The sequence below is a fragment of the Peromyscus californicus genome, unplaced genomic scaffold (genome assembly GCF_007827085.1).
Source record: "Peromyscus californicus insignis strain IS unplaced genomic scaffold, ASM782708v3 Scaffold_8__1_contigs__length_139910024, whole genome shotgun sequence".
NCBI classification, from domain to species: domain Eukaryota; kingdom Metazoa; phylum Chordata; class Mammalia; order Rodentia; family Cricetidae; genus Peromyscus; species Peromyscus californicus.
Window position 1 is genome coordinate 85,678,808 of NW_026294606.1, and position 21,107 is coordinate 85,699,914.

The window sequence follows — 21,107 nt, forward strand, 5'->3', positions numbered from 1 at the left end:
CAGAAGTGCATTGATTTGACACTGTCAGCAAGCTGGTACTCAGGCCCCCAGAGTTGGCTTTACTTTGCAACAAGCCCAGCAGGGCTTGGGGAGGTGCTGTTGACAAGTTCATTATCACGGTGGTCCTCTGCTGGGAACCCAGAGCAGGCCCCTAGCCAGGGTCAGAGAAGAGGTAGGAGGGGACCAAGGCAGCTGCCTCCTACCTCACCAGCGATTCGCTGGAACAGGGCCCGGAACTGCTGCTCCTCCTCCGTTTCCTCCTCCTGTGGAGCTGGCTTTGGGGGCTGAAAGAACCACATGAGGTTGTGTGAAGGGCAGAGCGGGGCTCACAGAAGAGAAACCTGACACGTGCTTTCTCACACAACTAGCAAACAGAAGAGCCCACACTGGAGACTATGCTGTCCCCGAAGGAAAGGCCAGTAGAGCTCTTCCCTAGCACGTGGGAGGCCCTGGGTTCAATCCCAACACAACAAAAGAACAAGAAGCACACAGCACAGAACACGCTGGCCAGCATCAAGCTGCTCCAGAGATTTTCACATGGGAGTTAGAGCAGGGGGATTTCCCAGTCATATGGCCAGAGCTGTCACATCGGGTTCATCCTACATCTCCTGATTTCTCAAAGCTAGATAAACAACTTGGTTTCATCTCAGGAACATGAAGAAGTTCCAGCTTGAATGGTGTCATTTCAGTTGGCCAGAGCAGGAGCTCTGTACTCACGGAGGGCTCCTTAAGTTTCACTTAAAGTGAACAAGAAGGCTAAAGGTGTCTGGGCATGACTGGCAGGTTGGCACAGGGCAGCCATGCTCCAGCCTCATCCCTTGATCTATTATCTCTCTTGATAGTCACCTTCCAAGAGTCTGTCACTAGCATCCAGAGCAGACAAATGACTCAGTACACTTTGGGTGTTTTGCTGTTCTGTAGATTTTGGCCCATTTATAAACTGCCCCTAGGGGGCAGCACAGAGCAGCAGACTCTCCCTAAAGCCGGTGGAGATTCCGACTGTTTCAGAAGCACTTAGCATGTCTTCCTCCACCCCTCATATAGCCAACATTTATTATACAGCTTTGGATTTCACAATGACATTTTGATTCAAGCATATTATGTACTTTGACCTTATTAATTCCTCCATTAGCCTCTCCTGCTTTCCCGGCTAGAGCCCTGCCTCTTTCTGGTTAGCCCTCCTACCTTTATGATGTATATATGACACATAGACATATGTACACGTGTAGATAGATCTTAAGCACATCTTAAGGATCTCACAGCACTTCACAGTGAGTCCTGTATTTTCCAAATCAACCAGCCTCACCCTTATTTCTTCTCTTCTTCTTCCCCTCTCCCTCCCTCCCTCCCTCCCTCCCTCCCTCCCTCCCTCCCTCCCTCCCTTCTTCCTTCCTTCCTTCCTTCCTTCCTTCCTTCCTTCCTTCCTTCCTTCCTTCCTTCCTTCCTTTCTTCCTTCTTTTATCTTTCTTTTTGTGTGTGTATATTTTGAGATGGGCCTTATATATCCCAGGCAGGTCTTAAGTTCACCCAGTAGCCAAGACTGGCCTTGAATTCCTGACCTTCCTGCCCCTACCTCCAAAGTGCTGAAGTCACAAGTGTGTTCCACCTTAGTTATCTTCTTAAATAAAGTAAATCTGAAGTCATTTCACTCACTTCCTTCACAACTAGCAAGGGGCCTCTCAGGGGAAGGGGAAGCCCAAAGAAAGATGGCACCCAAGAGAACTTAATTCCGGGTACCCACCTGGGCCCTGACAGTCCCTTGGGCTGTGAGGGATGAGAAACAAAAGCCCTGACCTCTAGGTTAGAACCAGTCAGGGCACTTCCCTCTCTGCAAGCAGCCAGCTCCTGAATTTGATTTTTAAGAGGAACTGTGGTTTCAGAGACACATTCTAGAACCTTCAGCTGAACCCCATCCTCCCCAGCCACACGAGAGGACTCACCTCGGGAAGATCAATGTCTATGTTCTCATCCAGGTCCCTGCAGTGACAGAAAGCACACCGTCTTAGTTGTGGGCGTGCATCCCATGAGACTAGAGCTGTGAAAAGGTCCTGGCCTGTCAGAGGCCTCTTGTTCAGTGCTGTTTGCGTCTCGTGGGGTTGGCAACCCCTCCCTGAACCAGTATCCCATCCCCAGCCTTTCAACCCTGCCCAGCGTGCCAGAGAGAAGGAGACTGGCATGATCCTAACTCAAACACAGCTTGCGATCCTCAGCACACGAAAGCAAATACTGTAGCAGCATCCCCTGCTTCCCAGACGCACTCCGAAGAGGGCTCTCAAGGTGATCTGCGGAACAGTGACTCCTCCAAAAATCCAAAAGCTCTGCCTCCAGAGGAGACAGACGTCGCCAGAGGCCAGCCACTCAGCCTGCTCAGCCTGTTCCTTCCTGATCTGGGTCCTGAATTGCACAGAAAGGAGAAGCCCTGCTGAGCAGCAGCATTCATCTCTCTGCTTCTTGACTGCACATGCAGTGTGAGCGGCTGCCGCAAGCTCCTGCCGCCTTGACTCCCCCACTAACATGGAATGCACCTAGAACTGTGAACTGAAAATAAAACCTTCAATTGCTCTTGCCAGGACACTTTATCACAGCAATAGGAAAGGGAACCAAGACACCATGCCCTCTCTCAATATTCCCTGAACAGATATGACATCATCCCCCCAGAAATGCTGAAGGTTAGGAGCCTCCCTGAGAGCCACACCAACAGACAGAACTTGCTATATCCCCTCTGATGAGAACACAGTGCTGGCTTGGGCCCTGCATCATAGTGGGACCATCAGGGCTCAACTTTCAGTCTTCTGCTGGGGTAGAAAGCAGAGGCTTAGGATCGGTGTCATCTGGCTCTGCTCTGTACTGGCCACTCACAGGATATGGTCATCTTGGGCTTTTGTATAGGTGTTATGTGGGAATGGATGCTGAGAAACCCATCCTTGGCTTGTATCAGCATCCAGGAGAACACTGGAGAAATGTGAAGACTTCATTTCTTCTATTTGGCCAAGGAAAAGGATTGTGCCTTTGTCCTCTGCTGAGAACCCCAACCACACTTTGGAGCCGGGGCCCCTTCATTATACATTGCCATTCCCATTCTACGTTACTATACAGAAGGTAGAATAGAGTGGTGAGCCCACGTATCTGTGCATGTTGGTTCCTTTGGGGCTGTTTCTGGAATTCTCTAGGTCAGTGGTTCTCAATCTTTCTAATGCTGCGACCCTTTAATATAGTTCCTCATGTTGTGGTGACCCCCAACCATAAAATTATCTTCCTTGTTACTTTGTAACTGTAATTTTGCTACTATTCTGAATTGTAATGTAAGTATCTGATATGCAACCCCTGTGAAAGGACCATTCAGTCCCAAAGGGGTCTAGACCCACAGATTGAGAACCATCACAGGTCTTCCCTAGATTAGAAAGAGAGTTCTTATATCTTGAACCATTCCCCCGGAGCCACAAACACACTCGTTGGTGGTGAATGATAGCAGTGAAAAATGTTAGCATCAGGAGGACCTCTTTTAAGACTCCGGAACACGAGGTGGCAGTGTGAAACGGTTCACACTCACTAGTGGGTGTTTAAATTGAAGCCGAAAGACTGTGTGATTCTGGAAGCTTGTAATAGTCACCTTCAACACCATGTGCATAATACGCCCCGTATCCCTAAATGAGCTCTCCCCATTCTAGAAGCTTCTTGGGAGTGGGGCTTAGAAATGAATGGTTATACCCGAAAGGCCTGGTGAGTATGACTCCAGGAGCAGGTGAGTCGTCACTGGTGTGCAGTGGGGGGGGGGGGGAGGGGGGTAAGGAATCTGCAGCTAGGGGATGCAAGTTGCTTTGTACCCATCTCACTTCCTGAGCAGGCGATGGGAGGCGAGAATGGGGGTCTAGCTCTGCTAGACGCATCCCCGGTGGCCTTGAAGTATAGTGCACACTGAGGGAGGGCTCTGCCACCCCCACTCCTCACCGAGTAACTGCTCTCTTCTCAGAGAAGATTCTCAGGCAGAAGTCAGCCTCCTGGTGCGGCTCAAAGGTGCTGGGGATGAGGATATAGTCTCCCGGGGGCAGCTGGAAGCGGCCTGAGACTTCTCTCAAGTTGATGAATGTCTTGCTTCGTGCTAGGGAGGCATGGTACCTGAAAAAGTCCCTACTCAGGTGTCCATCCTTGTCCTGGTCCTTGTCTGGGCACTGCAAGGAAAGCAGGGGTCATCAGGGAGGCATGACTCTGGTCTTCATACTCAGTTGGCGAATTGGCTGTTGGTCGTGGCACAGAGTCCAGAAGCAACAGGGAACTCCAAGCCCTTGCAGGGACACTGAGAGCAGCCGGTCCCCTACCTGGTAAATGGCATAGCCAATGGTCAGCATGTTGGCGCCAAACCTCTTCAGCTTCCTGCGGTCTTTCTGCATCAAGGCTGCTAGGAAAGTGCAGCCATCCTGGCCCTCGTCCTTCTCAGTCAGGGACAGCTTTATCTGTGGGTTGGTCCAGAAGGTGTCTGCATTTGAAAGGGGGTAGATTACTATCCTGTCCTTAAAAATACAAAATCATAGCTCATATGACAAGGTGCTTGCTGTGTGGGCACCCAAGTTTGATTCCCCAGAATCTACCCCCACCAAAAACAAAAACAAAATAAATGACTAACAAAAAGCTCAGCAGGACACCTCCATGTATAAAGGCATTTTCTGTCAAAGCTGATGATGACCTGAGACCCACAAGATAGAGAGAGAAAGCCAACTCCCAGAAGCTGTCTTCTAACCTCCACTGGTGCGCCGTGGAATGCACATGCATGTGTATACACACACACACACACACACACACACACACAAGCAGTGAAGGCTAAGATGCATACACATGCATACACACACACACACACAAGCAGTGAAGACTAAGATATACACACATGCATACACACACACACACACACACAAGCAGTGAAGACTAAGATGCATACACATGCATACACACACACACACACACACAAGCAGTGAAGACTAAGATATATACACATGCATACACACACACACACATACACACACGAGCAGTGAAGACTAAGATGCATGCACATGCATACACACACACACCACACACACACTAAATAAATGTGATAAATGAAAACACACAATAGATGTAGTGTGTGCATTTAGTGCTGGAGACATGGAGCCAGGCAGATCCCTGGTGCTCGCTGACCAGCCAGCCTGGTCTACTTGATGAGCTTCTGGCCAGTGAGAGACCCTGTCTCAAAAACAAGGCAGGTGACTTTGAGGAGTGACAGCCAAGGTTGTCTTTTGTCTCTAAACTCATGTGAGCACACAGAAGAAAATTACAAAATCAAAATCAAAACCCGACACATGGGCTCACACATGTGAGCACACATAACACTAACACAAAGAAAACAATGACCAGACCCACACTAAAAAGGACACATACACTCTCTACTGCACCCCGATGCTTGTTTCTAACCCGGAAAGGTGGTCTCTTCCCTCCTTGTTCCCATTGGCCCTCTCACCCTATTTTCTTTTTTTTTTTTTTTCTTTTTTTTTTTTTGGATTTTTCGAGACAGGGTTTCTCTGTGTAGCTTTGCGCCTTTCCTGGAACTCACTTGGTAGTCCAGGCTGGCCTCGAACTCATAGAGATCCTCCTGGCTCTGCCTCCCGAGTGCTGCCTATTTTCTTTATCTTCAGCAATACACCAAACTCCTGCCTTCCTCTTCCTCCACCTTTTCAGCCGTTACCCACACAGCTCTTAAAGGTGCTCACACATGCCCCACTTCTCTGTTGGGCAGTAGATCTTTCCCCCCACTAACCTGGTGTGACTTGTGGCTGCATCACCTGAACCTTACAACAGCGTTTCCTTGAATGCGTCTTGCCAGCTTCCTGCCTAAGGCTCAGCTGTCATCCCCTGAGCTTGCTGTCCAGCTCCACACAGACTGCCCCCTCCATGTCCCTAGATAGATTGGATATGGGAATAGGAGACAGAAGAACAGAGAGGCCACCTACCCAGGAAGTTGCGGCAGCCACCAGCTGTGGAGCCACGAACCCAGCTTCCTTGGTGGACAGTCACCTCCCACTTGTGGAGGGCATTGTCCTCCAAGGCATCCGGTGTGAGGTTGCAGATCTCCACTTTGTCAAAATGGGCCTTGAAGTCTTCGAACGCCATCCTGAGATGGAGGGGAGGATGCACCATCAGAGCATCATGGTGATGACACCAGCTGTCGGTGCAGTGAACCACCTAACCCTCTTCCTGGGGAGGGGGATACCCTCAGGGTCCCTCCCAGAAGGAGGAAGACAGGGAGAAAGAAAGAGGGAAGAGAAAAGAAAGGGAGAAAGGAGGGTGGTTGTTGGATACATGAGATCTGATTGCAAGCAAAAATGGAAAGGATGACATTACCAGAACTCCCCATCATCAAGAGCAGAGTGTCCCAGACGCTTCTGCTCCTCCAGGCTCACAGAGCGCCACTCGAGAGAGCTGAAAGACCAGAGCCGCAATTCAGCCTGGGTGCATAACATAGTGATCATATCCTGTTTAGTGAGGCTCACTGGGCCCAGGGATATGAGCCAGCTCACCACTGGCTCCAGCATGACGGTGGCTAGAAAATACACTTTCAAGTGTTGTTGGTAGACAGCCCCTTCATGGGTGACATATGTGATGTATCATATGTGAGAGTCACAAGGAACTGAACACAGCAGCCCAGCTGGAGATCACAGTTCACACATGTCCCTCACTCAACAGCCTGCCTGTGACCTGGGGCAGGTCAAAGCCCTTCTGGTTTATAAATTGACACTTGGGTAGTGCTTCTAACTCTTGTGGTTGCCATTTGAAATACTGAGTGCCTCGTTTATGTGACCAGGAGCTCAGGAAAGGTCTGCTGTGGGGGAGTTCAACCTCAGGCCCCAACCTGAAGGCTCAGATAGAGCTAGAACTCACTCGCAGGAAGAGCTATCAAGGAGAAATGCTGGCTCCTTTGCAGGCTCAAGCTTGACATTCCAGTCTCAGTTGTGTGTTGTGATTTCCTCACTGCTTTCCAACCCAGCAGTCTCCCCAGCTCTGGGTAGGTTCTAGGATCCCCAGGGAGTGTTAAATCCGTGAGAACAGAGCCCTATACATGCTTTCTTATGTATACACAGATGGTGAAGTTGGTTTATAAACAGACACAGGAAGAGTCTAGCAGCAATGTCTAATACCAAAGTAGGACAATCAGAGCAACAACGGTTGTGTGAACGTGTTATCTACCATCTATCTACTCTCCAATCTATTGTCTATCATCTGTGTCATCCATCTACAGCACCATCTGTTCATCCATGCGTTCACACATCACTCACCCATCCATCATATACCCATCCATTAATTCATCATCTATCTACCCATCTATCTATTATCTATTCATCCATCATCCATATACTCATTCCTCAACCATCATCTACCTATTCATCCATTAATTTTTTTTTTTTTTGGTTTTTCGAGACAGGGTTTCTCTGTAGCTTTGCGCCTTTCCTGGAACTCGCTTTGGAGACCAGGCTGGCCTCGAACTCACAGAGATCCACCTGGCTCTGCCTCCCGAGTGCTGGGATTAAAGGCGTGTGCCACCACCGCCTGGCTTCATCCATTAATTTATCTACCCACCCACCTATTACTCATCTACATTCATCAGTCCATCATCTCTCTATCTACCAATCCATCTGTCATCTATCCATTCATCCACCCACACATCCATCTGTCATCTATATACCCCTTTTAACCCATCATCTATCAATCTGTCCATCGTCTATACATCCATCTATCATCTATGCATCCATCCATTAATGTAACCACCCATCCATTATCCATCTATCCATCATATGTGCATTTATCCACCTGTTATCCATCCATCATCTACCCACCAATTTACCCATTTATCCATCACCTATCCATCAATCCATTCATCTATCATCAATCCATTTATCTATTATCAATCCATTCATCTATCATCAATCCATTCATCTACTCACCAATCCATTCAACATCTATCTATCTATCTATCTATCTATCTATCTATCTATCTATCTATCTATCTGTCTATCCATCCATCCATCTATCATCTATTGCTCTAATTATCCTGCAGATCTCAGAAACCCCAACATATAAATGTTTCTTTCCTAATTAAGCTGAGCACTTTTATGTTTTCACTTGAAGGGTGCATTTTCTGGTTTCTCTGACCTGTCTAAGTGGCCAGTGTCACTACTCCTGCACTTGGGGTTATCATTAAGCAGAATAAGGTTGCTTGAACACACACACTGCAATAGACCACAACACAAAGGTCTGCACCATAGTGTAGCATTCATCCCACCACTAGGAATTATGTGACAGTTAATATATTCTAGATAGTTAATATTTATTTCCAGAATTTTCCATATGACACTCTATTGTCAGACCTCAGTTGACCGTGTTTAATTGAAATTGTGGATGGTGAAATCTCAGGTAGAGGGAGTTTCTCTCATTGAGATCTCATCAATTCTGCTGTGGTGCTCTGACTGTGCAGTAGGTCTATTTTGTGTTCACCTAGGCGGGGCTCATGACATCCAGGAAGGGCCTCAGCAGGACAGAAGAGAGACTAAGGGCCTCTGTTGGCTCGCCGAGTCATTTTCTGTGTGGGTCACATCCAGTGACGGGCAGCTAAGCAATGCCTTTGATGGGCAGCACCGGACACCAAGGGCTAGAGTGGCCACACCTCCTGCGAGCTTTGTAGGCAGACAGCCTCTGTTCCTCTCAAACTGTACCGTCTTTGCTTCTCCCTGAGCCCGAGTTTCAGAAGGGGACAACGGCAGCTTCCTGTACAGAAAGCTTCTGTAGACAGAAGGTAGGAAGGGCTGCAACATGGTGTCCTCGTGTTAATTCTAGTATCAGTGTCAGTCTTATTAATTCAGGTTTCGCTCAGTCTCAGTTCTTCCCATTTCCACCAGCAGAGGGAGGCCAATCTTGTCCTTCCTTTGCTGTCCTGGTCCAAATCCTTCCTAGCCAGTCTCCTTGAGCTCTGAGAAGGGCAAATGTGGACCAGCAGGACAAGAGCCTTGCAGGGATGGGGAGAGGCTGCAGCTTCTCAATTCCCAGTCACTTGGGTCACTGTCCAAGGAACATGTGGGGACATTCTGGAAAGCTGGCCTTTCCAAATTATTAGTAATGGGCCAATTTCCTGTCCTACTTCTGTTTCTCTGTTGAACCCATGGTCTTTAGCCAGTGATCAATGACCACCAGAAAGAGCCCTAGAGTGACCTGTTTGGCAGTGTTTCAGGGATTCTCAGACTCAAAAAACGCATACACACCCACCTACGTACACACGCACGCACAGTTGCTCATAACTGGAGTCAAAGTCCTTCCTGATAACCCAATGGCAGTAACTATCCACAAATATGATCACGTGACAGTGGAAGAGCTAGCCTGAGAGTTGTTTATCCAGGATCAAGTTTAACACAGGTATCCTAAGTAAGGCCTGAAGGGAAGAAATAGGGAGTTCTGGGACAAGCCAGTCCCTCACGGGTCTGCATAGGCCAGCCTGACTACATGTGGAGCTGGCCACAGAGAAGGGATGGCGCCACTCACCTGTCGCTCCACCGTCCATTCCACTCCACCTGGCCCCAAGGGTTTCGGACTCTGATGAGCTTGATTCTCCGGCCTTGGAAGTTTACCTCAAAGGAAAAAGCATCAAGGAAACATGGTGCAATGAGCCTGAAGTTGGCTTTAGCCGTCCACGAGACCCGGGTCCATCTCTATGTGTGAAGGCATTACTCAAGCTCTTGAGGAAAACACACCAAAGATGTGCCACACAACCTCATGTCTTCTTTTGTGCCCACTCCTTGCTCTTCTGAGACGGGATTCACGATATACTGACCTCAGGTTTTCCACACTCCTGTCTCACCTTCCTAAGTACTAGGATTATAAGCCTGCACCACCGGGCCTGGTGAGAAATGAATTTTCTTTTGAGACAAAGTCTCACTGTGTCAGGATCATCTCATTCTTGTGTAATGCAGACCGGCATCAGCCTCCTGTTGCTGGAGGTATAGGGTGCTGGGGCTGCAGATGTGCAGCGCTACCCCCAGATGACTCATCTGTTTGTTTTACACTTTATTTCATTCATAGTGTGTGTGTCTGTAGGCACGGGAATATCACAGGGCACATGTGAAGGTCTTGAGAGTTGATTTTCTCCTTCTACCATGGGAGCTGGCAGTTGAACTCAATTTCTCAGCTTGTTATGTTTGTGTGGCACGTCCTTTTCCTTGCTAAGCCATTTTGCTGGCCTTGACTCATCCATTCTTTTCGTATGTTTGTTTGTAGCCCTAGCTATCCTAGAACTTGCTCTATAGACCAGGCTGGCCTTAAATGCTGGCCTCAAACTCAGAGATCCATGTGCCTCCACCTCCTGAGTGCTGGGATTAAAAGTGTGCACCACCACTGCCCAGCTGGGTAGATGGATTTCACTTTTTTTAAAAAAATATGCACTGGCACTTTTCTTTTCTGTTTTTTTTCTCTAAACTTTTTTCAATGATTTGTTTATTTTTATCTTACATGCACTAGTGTTTTGCCTGTGTGTATGGCATGTATGACTGTATGAGGATACTAGATCCCCTGAAACTAGAGTTACAGACAGCCATGAGCTACCATATGGGTACTAGGAATTGAACCTGGGTCCTCTGAAAGAGGAGCTAGTGCTCTTAACCACTGAGCTATCTCTCCAGCCCTGACTCAACCATTCTTAATAAGCCCTTGGAGCTTTCTTTCTGAAAAGAATACTGAACCACCTCTGTAGAATAGTTATGTCATATCTGGGAAGTGAATCTAGTTAATAGGAAAGTGGTCTATCTTGACACAAATGAGTTTCCCATTAGGCGACGGGTCCCATATGTGTGTCCCTTTAATAATCTGCCCAGGGAATGATGCATAGTAGTCCCCAGAGGTTCATGAAATTACTACCTGCTCCCAATGTTCATTAGACTGAAATCCTATGTGCTGGGAGTTTAATTAGACTATAATCCTACATGCCAGGAGTTTAAGCAGCAACAATAAATGAAGAATTCTGCATCTCACATCCAGCCTTCTCTAGCTTTAGTCAAGAGAAGGTTTTTGGTGTTGGTGTGGGTAAGCCTGAGCCAGTAGGAGCCAAGCCAGCCATTCCTGAGGTCTTCGTAGGAAAAGGAGACTCTGAGAAAGGACTTAGAGGTTAGGAAGTATCAACTAACCAGAAATCTTAACTATCAGTTTATTGTCACATGATAAATTAGAGTTGTGTTTTGACATGTGAGAACAATTCAGATAAGCTGGAAATGTGGAAGACTTAGCAAACAGCCCGCATCTGAAGAGCGAGGAGAGTAAATGAAAGGCAGAGGAAGGAGGCCTCACTGTCTGCACTGCCTGCTGGGGCTGGGGCATGACTCTCCTGCCTTGTAACCAGGAATCACACTGCTGGTTTTTCTGGCCTTTAGGCCCTCCCTCAGACTTAGCCTGCAGTGAGGTAAGGGGTGTTCCTACAGTCTACAAGCTACAGGAGACAAATCAGAGTGGTTTTCATAATTATACAGGCCAATCCAATACATTCACATAATTGCACATATGTGTGCATAACTACATAGCAGATATGTACATAACAGATATGTACATATGTACATGTGTTTATGCTTATATAAAATGAGTATGCATATGTATTATACATGACAAACATGAATATATGTGTGCATATGCATAATTTGTATACATATGTGCACATATAATGAATATGCTTATCGGTATGCAAATATAACAAATATACATATGAGGGCACATGTGTATGTATATATATATTTATTAAATTGTTCTTATAATGACTGTGTATCTCTGCAAAACCCTGACTGTATAAGACTGCTATAGAATTGGGAAAGAATTAATTTATAAACATAAAATCTAGCCGGGCAATGGTGGTGTACACCTTTAATCCCAGCACTCTGTGTGGATCTCTGTGTGTTTGAGGCCAGCCTGGACTGCAGAGCAAGTTCCAGGACAGCCAGGACTATTACAAAGAGAAAACCCAATCAATCTACCAAACAAACAAACAAACAAACAATCAAACAAACAAAAAAAAACATAAAATCTAAGATAGGCCAACTGCAGTTCCCAAAAGGTGAGCTTGGTGCATGGGTCACCTGCCTCCTGTCTGTTTCCTATTCCAGCTCGCCTGTGTTAGGTGGTTTGTTCTCTGCTGCACAACATATCTAAAGACCAGGCTTGTCCTGTTCCTGTCCTTGGTCTCCTGCAGTTGGCCCCACCCCTACCTGGTCGAGTCCAGTCACAGTGTAGGCATGGCCCTTAATGAGACCAAAAGGAGTGCGGGCTTCAGTTTCGGAGGCATTCAGGATCTAGAAGAGAGAAAGACTGGGATCAGACCTATCCTCTAAGCCAGCCTCCCTCTGGGTCAGCCTTGGCTCCAGCCCTAAGCCCAGCTCTCACATCCTAGTCCCCAGTTCTGCAAGGGCAGCCATGTGTGTAGGCCTTCGAAGTTGGGGGTGCAGGACCCCCTACTAGGTTCACCAGTTCAACAAGATTAATCTTTTCCCAGGGTGAGGAGGGGGACCCCCATACATTGAAATGAGTTTACTTTTTTGCCCCCAAACAGAAACTAGTCACCCCAGTCATAGATTAGTGAATGGCACCACAGTCACACTGGTGACACGCGATTTAGTCACAAAACATGAACCTGAAGGAGAAGTGAATAATTTGTTCACAAAAAAGTAGATCTTTATAGTTAATCCAAAAAGAAAGGGGAAATTTGAATAGATTTCAAAAAACAGAGGGTATAAAATTATACCTGTATATGCATCCTACACATAGAGGAATTAGAAAAATGCTCTTAGCCTTCTAGCTGGTGGCTTTTTTTTTCATAGAGAGTAAAAGGAACACATTTCAGGAGAGCACACTGGAGGGTTCCTTCAGTGGGATGAAGGCAGCCTCCCACGGTTGCTGTGCAGCAGCACGGCCACATTGCGTTGAGGACAGCCAGGGCTCTGGTTGGTGTCGTGCTGGGGAAGCAGCCTTGGACATGATGGGAGAGACAGACAACTGTGCTTCTAGACCTCGCGGAGGGCTCCACTTGGCTGCAGGTGTATTTGCCCTTTGCAACCCAACAAGCATTACACAAAAGCTTGCATTTGCTTGTGTGTTTGAGATGGTCGCATGTATCCCAGCCTGTCCTCAGGTTGTGTAGTGGAAGATGACTTTGGACTTCTGACCCTCCTGTCACCATCTTCCGAGTGCTGGGAGTTACAGTATGTTTCACCAGCCTATTTTATACAGTGCTGGGGATGGACCCCAGGGCTGCCTGCAAGCCAGGCAAGTGTTCTACCAACTTGTGTTATAATTGAAGATGACCACCTTCCAGACACTCAAGCCCCTTCGGGGTTGACACTTCTGTCTGTTGGTGCTTAGACGGCTGGCCGGCCACTTACATCTATGGAGCAGCCCAGCAAGGAACCACGCTTCAAGGCCTTCTCCAGAATATCATAGAAGTCCTCTGGTGCTTCTCGGATTTGGAAGGTCTCAGCCACACCCCCAGTGAAGTCTTCCATGGCCTCCACGGTGCTGCCCCCCTTCAGTGCCTCATACCAACTACCATTAAGCCTACAAAGATGGAAGAGCGGATTGGTTGAGGGGATAGAGGAACAGGAAGAGGGTTTTCTCAGCCACAGAGCACAAGCCAGACTCTATGAGGAAGGGGAGTGGTACTAACAAGCTGAGCAACTGAGGCCGACGCCTCATGGGAATTGGCGTCTGAACATCACTCCTCTTGTCTTCCTGGTAAATGTGTTTTTATATGTTTAAACTGCTCAGTTTTTTTGTTTGTTCTCATGCCTCAGCCTCCAATGTGCTGAGATTTGTAGTTGGAGTTTTCTTTGGGCTGCCAACCAGCTCCCAAATAAAGACACGGAGACTTATTATTAATTATGAATGCTCGGCTTTAGCTTAGGCTTGTCCCACTAACTCTTTTAACTTAATCTAACCACTTACATTTTGCCTCAGGGCTTTTTACCTTTCTTTCATTCTGTATGTCCTACTTTCCTGCTTCCTCTGTGTCCGGCTGTCTGGCCCCTGGTGTCTTCCTGACATCTCTCTTCTTTCTTCCTTGTGCCTAAATTTCTCCTACTTTTCTACCTGCCCAGAAGTTCTGTCTATCTTCACCCTTGCTATTGGCTGTTCAGCTTTTTATTAGACCAATCAGATGCAGGCAAGGTAAAACAGCAACACATCTTTACATAGTTAAACAAATGCAGCATATCTTTACATAGTTAAACTAATATTTTGCAACAGAGATTATTTTTTATTGTTGTTTTTTGAGACAAGGTGGGCTCTGACTCCATAGACCAGAGTGGGCCTCAAACTCATAGCAATCCTTCTGTCTCGGATTCCTCAGTTTAAGACAGTAGGAGTAAGTTACCACATTCAGCTTCTAATTGAAAAAAGTTAAGACACAGTATTGCTATATAGCGCTGGCTAGCCTAAAACTTGCTATGCAGGCCAAGTTGGGCTCAAACTTATGGTGATTTTCTTGCCTCAGTTTCCCCAGAACTTGGGTTGAAGGTATTCATCACCATGCCCAATTTCTTCTTGAAAATTTTTTTATGTGTGAATATATGTGAGTAGATATGGTGTATATGCACATTTGTGTATGGATGCATATGCCTGTGTGCACACACAGAGGCTGGGGGTGGGGGACCTTGAGTGCCTTGTCTATCCCTCTCCTCCTTATTCCCTTGAGAAAGGGTCTTTCACTGAACCTGGAGCTAGGATAATGGCCAGCAAACTGCAGAAACCTTCCTGTTTCTGCTCCCTACAACACTGGGGTTATGGTCATTCACAACCAAGCCTAGCCTTTTGTATTTGTGTGTATAACCTATGTATATACATACATACACTTCTCATCACGGCCTCTGATGGGAGCATCGTAAGTCTACCCTTTGCTCCAGTTCCCTCCATCAGCATATACTACAGGCCCTTCTACTGGTGGGTAATCTTGCCCTCCAACAGCTGACATCTGGCTTTTCTCTTCCTGTCCTCCATCTCACCAATTGCTCAGTCACTGTGTGGATCACTGCATTGGGATCATTTGTCTGTACCCTATGAGATGTGACCTTATCTACCAGAGTTCAGTGCCTTAATCTCTCGGACATGTGTTTCTGGGGGTGAGTGAGGCATCTACTGTCTTCCCTCACTCAATTGAGGTTCATTTCATGTATTTGTGATGTGATTTGGACCTTTGAATCACAGGCCGGAACTAGAGGTCTGAGGGAATTGGGACCATCTGGCTAGGGATTAGAAATGGATGTGTTAACTCCACGTATGCGAAGTTCCTGGACTGGTTCAGTCACAGAGACAGGAAGTGGACGGTGCCAACGTGGGCTGGGGGGAGAGGAACAGGAGTCTCAGTGTCTGCCAGGGACTGGGGTTTTAGCTTTGCAAGGTGAACAGTTCTGAGGGACGGGTGTGTGGTGGTCACATGACAAATATGTGTGTTAATGCCATGGAACTATGCTCTCAAAATACTAACATGGTAAATTTTATGTCATGAACATTTCACAACAATTTTTAAAAGGAAAGAAGGAAAGGAGCACTTTTGCTGTCTTTCCATGTATGTGGTTTAAAGCCACATACCTGAGCTGTGGCAAATCCTGGTATGAGACCTGAAGAACCATTGTCCCATGTTGGCACAGCCAAGGGCCCTCTTTCCTCCTAGTGCCTCTCCTGCCAACATTCCCAAGGCCAGATCAGTGATTCAGGGAGATGGAGGAGACATGAGGCCACCTTGAGGCTTGAGGCTGGAAATGTCTAGGCCATGGCATGAAAATGGCCTAGTGGTCCAAGTCCCTGACAGGGAGCAACCACTCTTCCCTAGTTTCTAACTGCCTCCCAGTTTCTCCACCAAACATCCCTGTGAGGGGATGCACACAGGCTTCCAGGAGCGGGAGGAGGGAGCCCCACTCACTTGGCATAAGCTTTCTCCAGCAGTGCGCTCCAGAACTCATTGTGGTCAGCAGAGTGGAGGAAGACCAGGTGGGTCCCGGAAGGTGGGCAGGCGGGTCATCGATCACGACATCCAGCCACTCACTGTGCTGCCAAAACTAGCACCCAGGGCAAGACAGGTGACAAAGACGAGTCACGTGGAAGTGTGGCCCGGTGGTAAATGCTTACCCTGTGGTTCTTCTCTCTGAGCAAACTGCCCTTGAGCCCCAAGGAAAATCTTATCTGGTGCCATGGCAGGACCACATGAATGTCATGGGCGAAGGCCATCCGGGCATCATAGAAGGGTAAGCCAGGTGTCACTGCAGGGCTACCCTGGCTTTGTCCACTCAGCCATATGTTGGGCCTTCATCTGCCATCAAAATCAATCCCAGATCTGTGTCACCGTGTAAGTGGGTGAGAGAGCAGTCACAGTAGACACACCTGTGCTCTGAGCTGATACGTCTTCTCCACAGGACTCCAGGTTAGGTGGCCAGGGGAGGGTGGTGTGTGAACTCAGCTCTGTTCACACACAGCCCAGTCTCCATGTACACTCACACCTTGTTTTGGCCTGTCATTATTCCACATTTTCCAACCCACATAGTTCCCCCTTGGTTCATAGATGGAGCCCCAACATGAATGTGTATGGACTTGGTTTTCCTACGTGCCATGCATGTGGAAGTGAGGAGCATATGGGTAATGCCCCTGAGAGTCTGTTTGGGTGTATGCATGTGTGAATATATGCGTCTATGGGCACGAGTACCTACATACATACATATATTTGTGAACATGAATGTGAGTGTTTATGTGTGTGCATGAGGTGTGTGTTCATGTACATGTACTTGTGAGTTAACACACATGTGTACACACTTAAATGTACACTGTGTGGGTGTCCTAGTTAGCATCAGTTGTCAACTTGATACACCTTGGAGTCATCTAAGAGCATCTCAGTTGAGGAATTGCCCAGATCCAGTTGGCCTGTGGTCATGTCTGAGAGATTGTCTTAACTGATAACTGATGTAGGAGAGCTCAGCTCACTGTGGGTGGCACCACCCTCAGTGGATAGTCCTGCCCTGTATAAGAAAGCTGTCATGAACTAGTGGGCAAACTGCAAGCAGCATTGCTTGAGTTCCTGCCCTGACTTCCCTTAGTGATGAACTGTGACCTAAGAGTGTAAGCTGAATAAACCTTTTCCTCCTCTAAGTTACTTTCCATCGAAGTGTTTTATCACAGAGACAGAAAGAAGCTGGAACAGTGGGTGAGAACATGCATGAATGTGTGTGGGACAGAATGTGTATATGTGAATATGTGGGTGAATGTATAGGTATGCGCACCTGTGTGAGTGTGCATATATGTGAGTTAGTACATCTTTGTGGGTGTAGTGTGTGTGAGCCCATAGGTGTGAGAATGTGATAATGTGCATCGCCTACATGCATAGAAGAACGTGTGTTTGCACAGGCATGTGAGTGTATGTGTGTTTATGAATACAGGTATATGTGCACACACGTCTGAGTATATACACATATGAACATGTGTTCATACATTGTGCTCATCTGTGTATTACATGTATGTTTACCCAGGTGGAGAGAAGTAGGCAGACAAAGTGAGAGGACAACAGGAATCAGGCCCCTGGGACAAGCCTTCCATGCAGCTGTCACACAAGCTCATGGCTTGGAGGGCCATGTTTCTCCAGCATCTCCCCATCTGCACTTCCTCCACTTGTGAGAAGTGCCCTGGCTCCCCAGGGGAGCAGCCATGTTTCCCTGTGGATACGCTTCTCTTTTCCTGCTGCTTGCTGCCTCTGGAAATCCTCCCCAGAAGATTCCCACATGGTTTGGCACCATGACTCATGCACACTCATGCACACTCATGCACACTGTCACACAGCTCCCGGAGTTGTCAGCAGTATCTCCTGTACCAGTATCTCCTGGTCTCCTCCCCCACAAACAGACCCAGGGGCTCAGGCTTCCCTTACCTGGAAGTGGAATATCCCGGCATAGCCAGAGCCAAAGCCTTGGTCCTGGGGAACCACCCTGGCCAGTGCTTTCTGATTGAGGGTCAGGGAGGCAATGGCCGCCAGGAGCCAGCAGTCTCCTGCAGAGTGGAGGTCACACAGGCGTCATACTTTCTGCAGCTGATTCTCAGGAATCAAGAAAAAGCAATGCCAGAGGGGTGTGGAGACACATTTCTGCTTTGCTAAAAACAATGGAGTGACAGCAAATATCTCTGTCCCCTCTGCCTATCCGGCCCGCTCTGCTGCCCTGCTCTGTGGTTGCCTCCTGGACACTGTGGCAGTATTTGCTGACTAGTTTCAGACACAGGGATCCATTGCCTCTCATCTTCATAAGGTCCCAGAGGACCAGGGCGTATGATACATCCCAGTAGCTCTAGGTTACTTGGTGGGGAAAGGGTTTCGGAAACACCCCAGTGGTGCCTGCTGCAATCCTGAGCAATCCTGAGCATTGCCTCTCCTAGACCAGGCTTGGTTCAGCTACCAGCAGCAACAGCTCCAAGGAGGCTCCTTTGCCTCCCTCCCTCCCTTCCTCCCTCCCTTCCTTCATTTCCCTTCCTTCCTCCCTCCCTCCCTCCCTCCCTCCCTTCCTTCCTTCTTTTTTTCCTTCCTGGTCTTTTCTGACAGGGTCTCATTCTATAGACCAGGCTGGTCTGGACCCAGTAGTAGCCTAGACTGGTCTTGAACTTATAGCAATCTTCTATCTATCCATCAACCCATCCACCCGTTATCCATCCATCCATGTATCATTTACACATCATTTACTCATCTATCACTTATCCACCTGTCTATCCATTATCCATCCATCTGCCATTCATCTGCCCATCCATCCATCTACTATCTATCCATCCATCACTAATCTACCCATGCATCATCTACCAACCCATCATTCTTCTATCCATCCATCTATTGACCATTCACCTGCCATCTATCTATCAATTGTACTATCTACCATCTGTCAATCAGATATCATATCTGTACATCTATTTATGTATGATCTGCTCACTTTTTATGGTCTACCCATCTATCTTCCTATCATCTATCTGTATTATCAATCATATTTACCTATTATCTACCATCTATCATCTATTTGTTATCCATCATTTATCATATGTCTACTTATTATATATTGACTATTTTATAGTCTGTCTTCAATCTATCATCTAGATATCATCTATCTATCTATTGTCTATTATCTGTTTTCAATCTATTATCTACACATCTATATTCTATCCATCTTTCTTCCTTCCTTCCTTCCTTTCTTTCTTTCTTTCTTTCTTTCTTTCTTTCTTTCTTTCTTTCTTTCTTTCTTTCCTTCTTTCTCAATCTGTTTACTGTCACCAGTCTGGGCAGCTGGCTTTGGGATTCTGTGTGAAGACAGCTCAGGGTCTCACTGAGATTCCAGATGATCTGTTCTAACCACCAGGATCACAGTGACAGCCTGGGCTCTGACTAGCTCAATCTACATAAGCCATGCTCCCTTCTTTAGCAGATTCTACAGTGTGTTTGTTTTTCAAAGATTCAGTAAGAGTAAGTCTTGCCCAGTTTCACACTAACTCCTGGTATACTGGACTGATTTAGCTGCTGTGAGGTCTACCAGGGTCCCTTATAGGAGTCAGATGGTGTGAGCATGAACACAACTGTGGTGTAATGGCTAGAAGCATGGTTTCTGTAGCTGAAATGCCTTTGCATTCTGACTGCCCATCTGTCACTCATGACCTTGGACATATTGTTTGGTTCCCTTGCCTCAGTTTCCTCGAATGCAGCCATGGGGAGGTGTCTGGGAAGAGGAATAGAAGTGTGAAATCTTAGGGAGAGTATCTAGCAGGTGAATAGGTTCACTGTGTAAGCATCAGTGGGCTGTGAAACCATGAGCCACCTGTGAGGAGCTGAAGGGTTGGGAGCCTCTGAATCAGGTGCTCCTTTTAGGGATGGCTCATCTCTCTAGGACCTTCTGGACAGGCCCAGAGCCCAAGTATGATGGTACCAGAAAAGCAGGGGTGCCAGAGTTGGGGAGGCCACTGGATCCTTGCAGGGAAGGCAGCTGAGGACTAGGGAGGGAGTGGACAGGGTGGCGGCCTTGTTCTGCCCAGCCCTGTCCCTGATCCTCAGGGTCCTGTGCTGCTCTGACGCTGTGGCACTTGTCATCCCCTCCCCTCTACTTACCCAGCTCCCCTTGGCAGATGTCAGTTCTGGTGGCTCCTCCAAGAATGAATTCTGGGTTTTCCACAATTTCCTGGAGGAGTGGGTGTCTTAGGGAAAGGCCCAGAGCATAGCAGTCATAGCAGAAAGTCAGCCCCCGCCCCTCAGGGAGGCAAGAGTCTCATGAAGGGCCAAGAGGAGGCAAAAGCTGCCAGGGATTCATGCTCTGACCTTCCTGGACTCAGCTTAGTCCATCCACAGCTCAGCCCAGGGGAGAGCCTGGCCCCAGCACTTTCCTCCACAGAAACTCACACCACATCTAACAGGGGAGCGGAGTGGGCTGTCAGCCAAGTACCAAGCCTCAGTGCATTCCAGGCACAGGCTGGTTTTATGCAGCCCTTACCATGAGAACTGTCAGCTTTGGGCTTTTGAACTCTTCACCATGTAATGAGCACGTGATCAGCACCTCAGGCAGGCATCCCCACATCCTACCCAGCTGCTTTCCTTTTCCCAGTAGATTTTCTATATCTGCACCACACCTAGAGGGATATCTTCATGTCATTCATAACTTAATCCACATGTACTGTGTATACTTTATTACATATTACCCTACTAGGAATTTTATGTAATTGTGAATATTTTATGTATATTACTATAAACATATAGAAATCTAATATGGAAAGTTCTATATAAACATTAAAAGTAAAAACAATTAAATAAAATACGTGGGTTTTTTTGAGACAGGGTCTTACTATGTAGCTTTAGCTGTCCTGGAACTTGCTATGAAGACCAGGCTGGCCTTGAACTCATAGAGATCCTCCTACCTCTGCCTCGCAGATGTTAGAATTAAAGGCATGCACCACCATATCCATCTGAAATGTGCATATATGAAAAAGGGTTTAAAGTTTCTTAAGAATGAAGTCCTCTGACATGAAGCACGAGATTGCAGTCACCTGGTCACTTTGCAATAGTGCAGCAGGGCTCTGAG

The 21,107-nt window shown here is 47.3% G+C and overlaps 1 protein-coding gene across 1 annotated transcript in view; it reads right to left on the bottom strand.

Annotated features, from left to right (window-relative positions):
- The window catches only part of Capn9 (calpain 9), a 47,435-nt gene that overhangs the window by 10,011 nt on the left and 16,317 nt on the right, over positions 1 to 21,107 (bottom strand). The window contains 14 exon segments of the mRNA XM_052729179.1: positions 204 to 284; positions 1,941 to 1,977; positions 3,949 to 4,169; positions 4,317 to 4,474; positions 5,976 to 6,136; positions 6,367 to 6,444; positions 9,553 to 9,638; positions 12,252 to 12,335; positions 13,422 to 13,593; positions 15,953 to 16,023; positions 16,025 to 16,045; positions 16,047 to 16,088; positions 17,942 to 18,060; positions 20,144 to 20,213. Coding sequence (XP_052585139.1) covers positions 204 to 284; positions 1,941 to 1,977; positions 3,949 to 4,169; positions 4,317 to 4,474; positions 5,976 to 6,136; positions 6,367 to 6,444; positions 9,553 to 9,638; positions 12,252 to 12,335; positions 13,422 to 13,593; positions 15,953 to 16,023; positions 16,025 to 16,045; positions 16,047 to 16,088; positions 17,942 to 18,060; positions 20,144 to 20,213 — 1,401 coding nt within the window.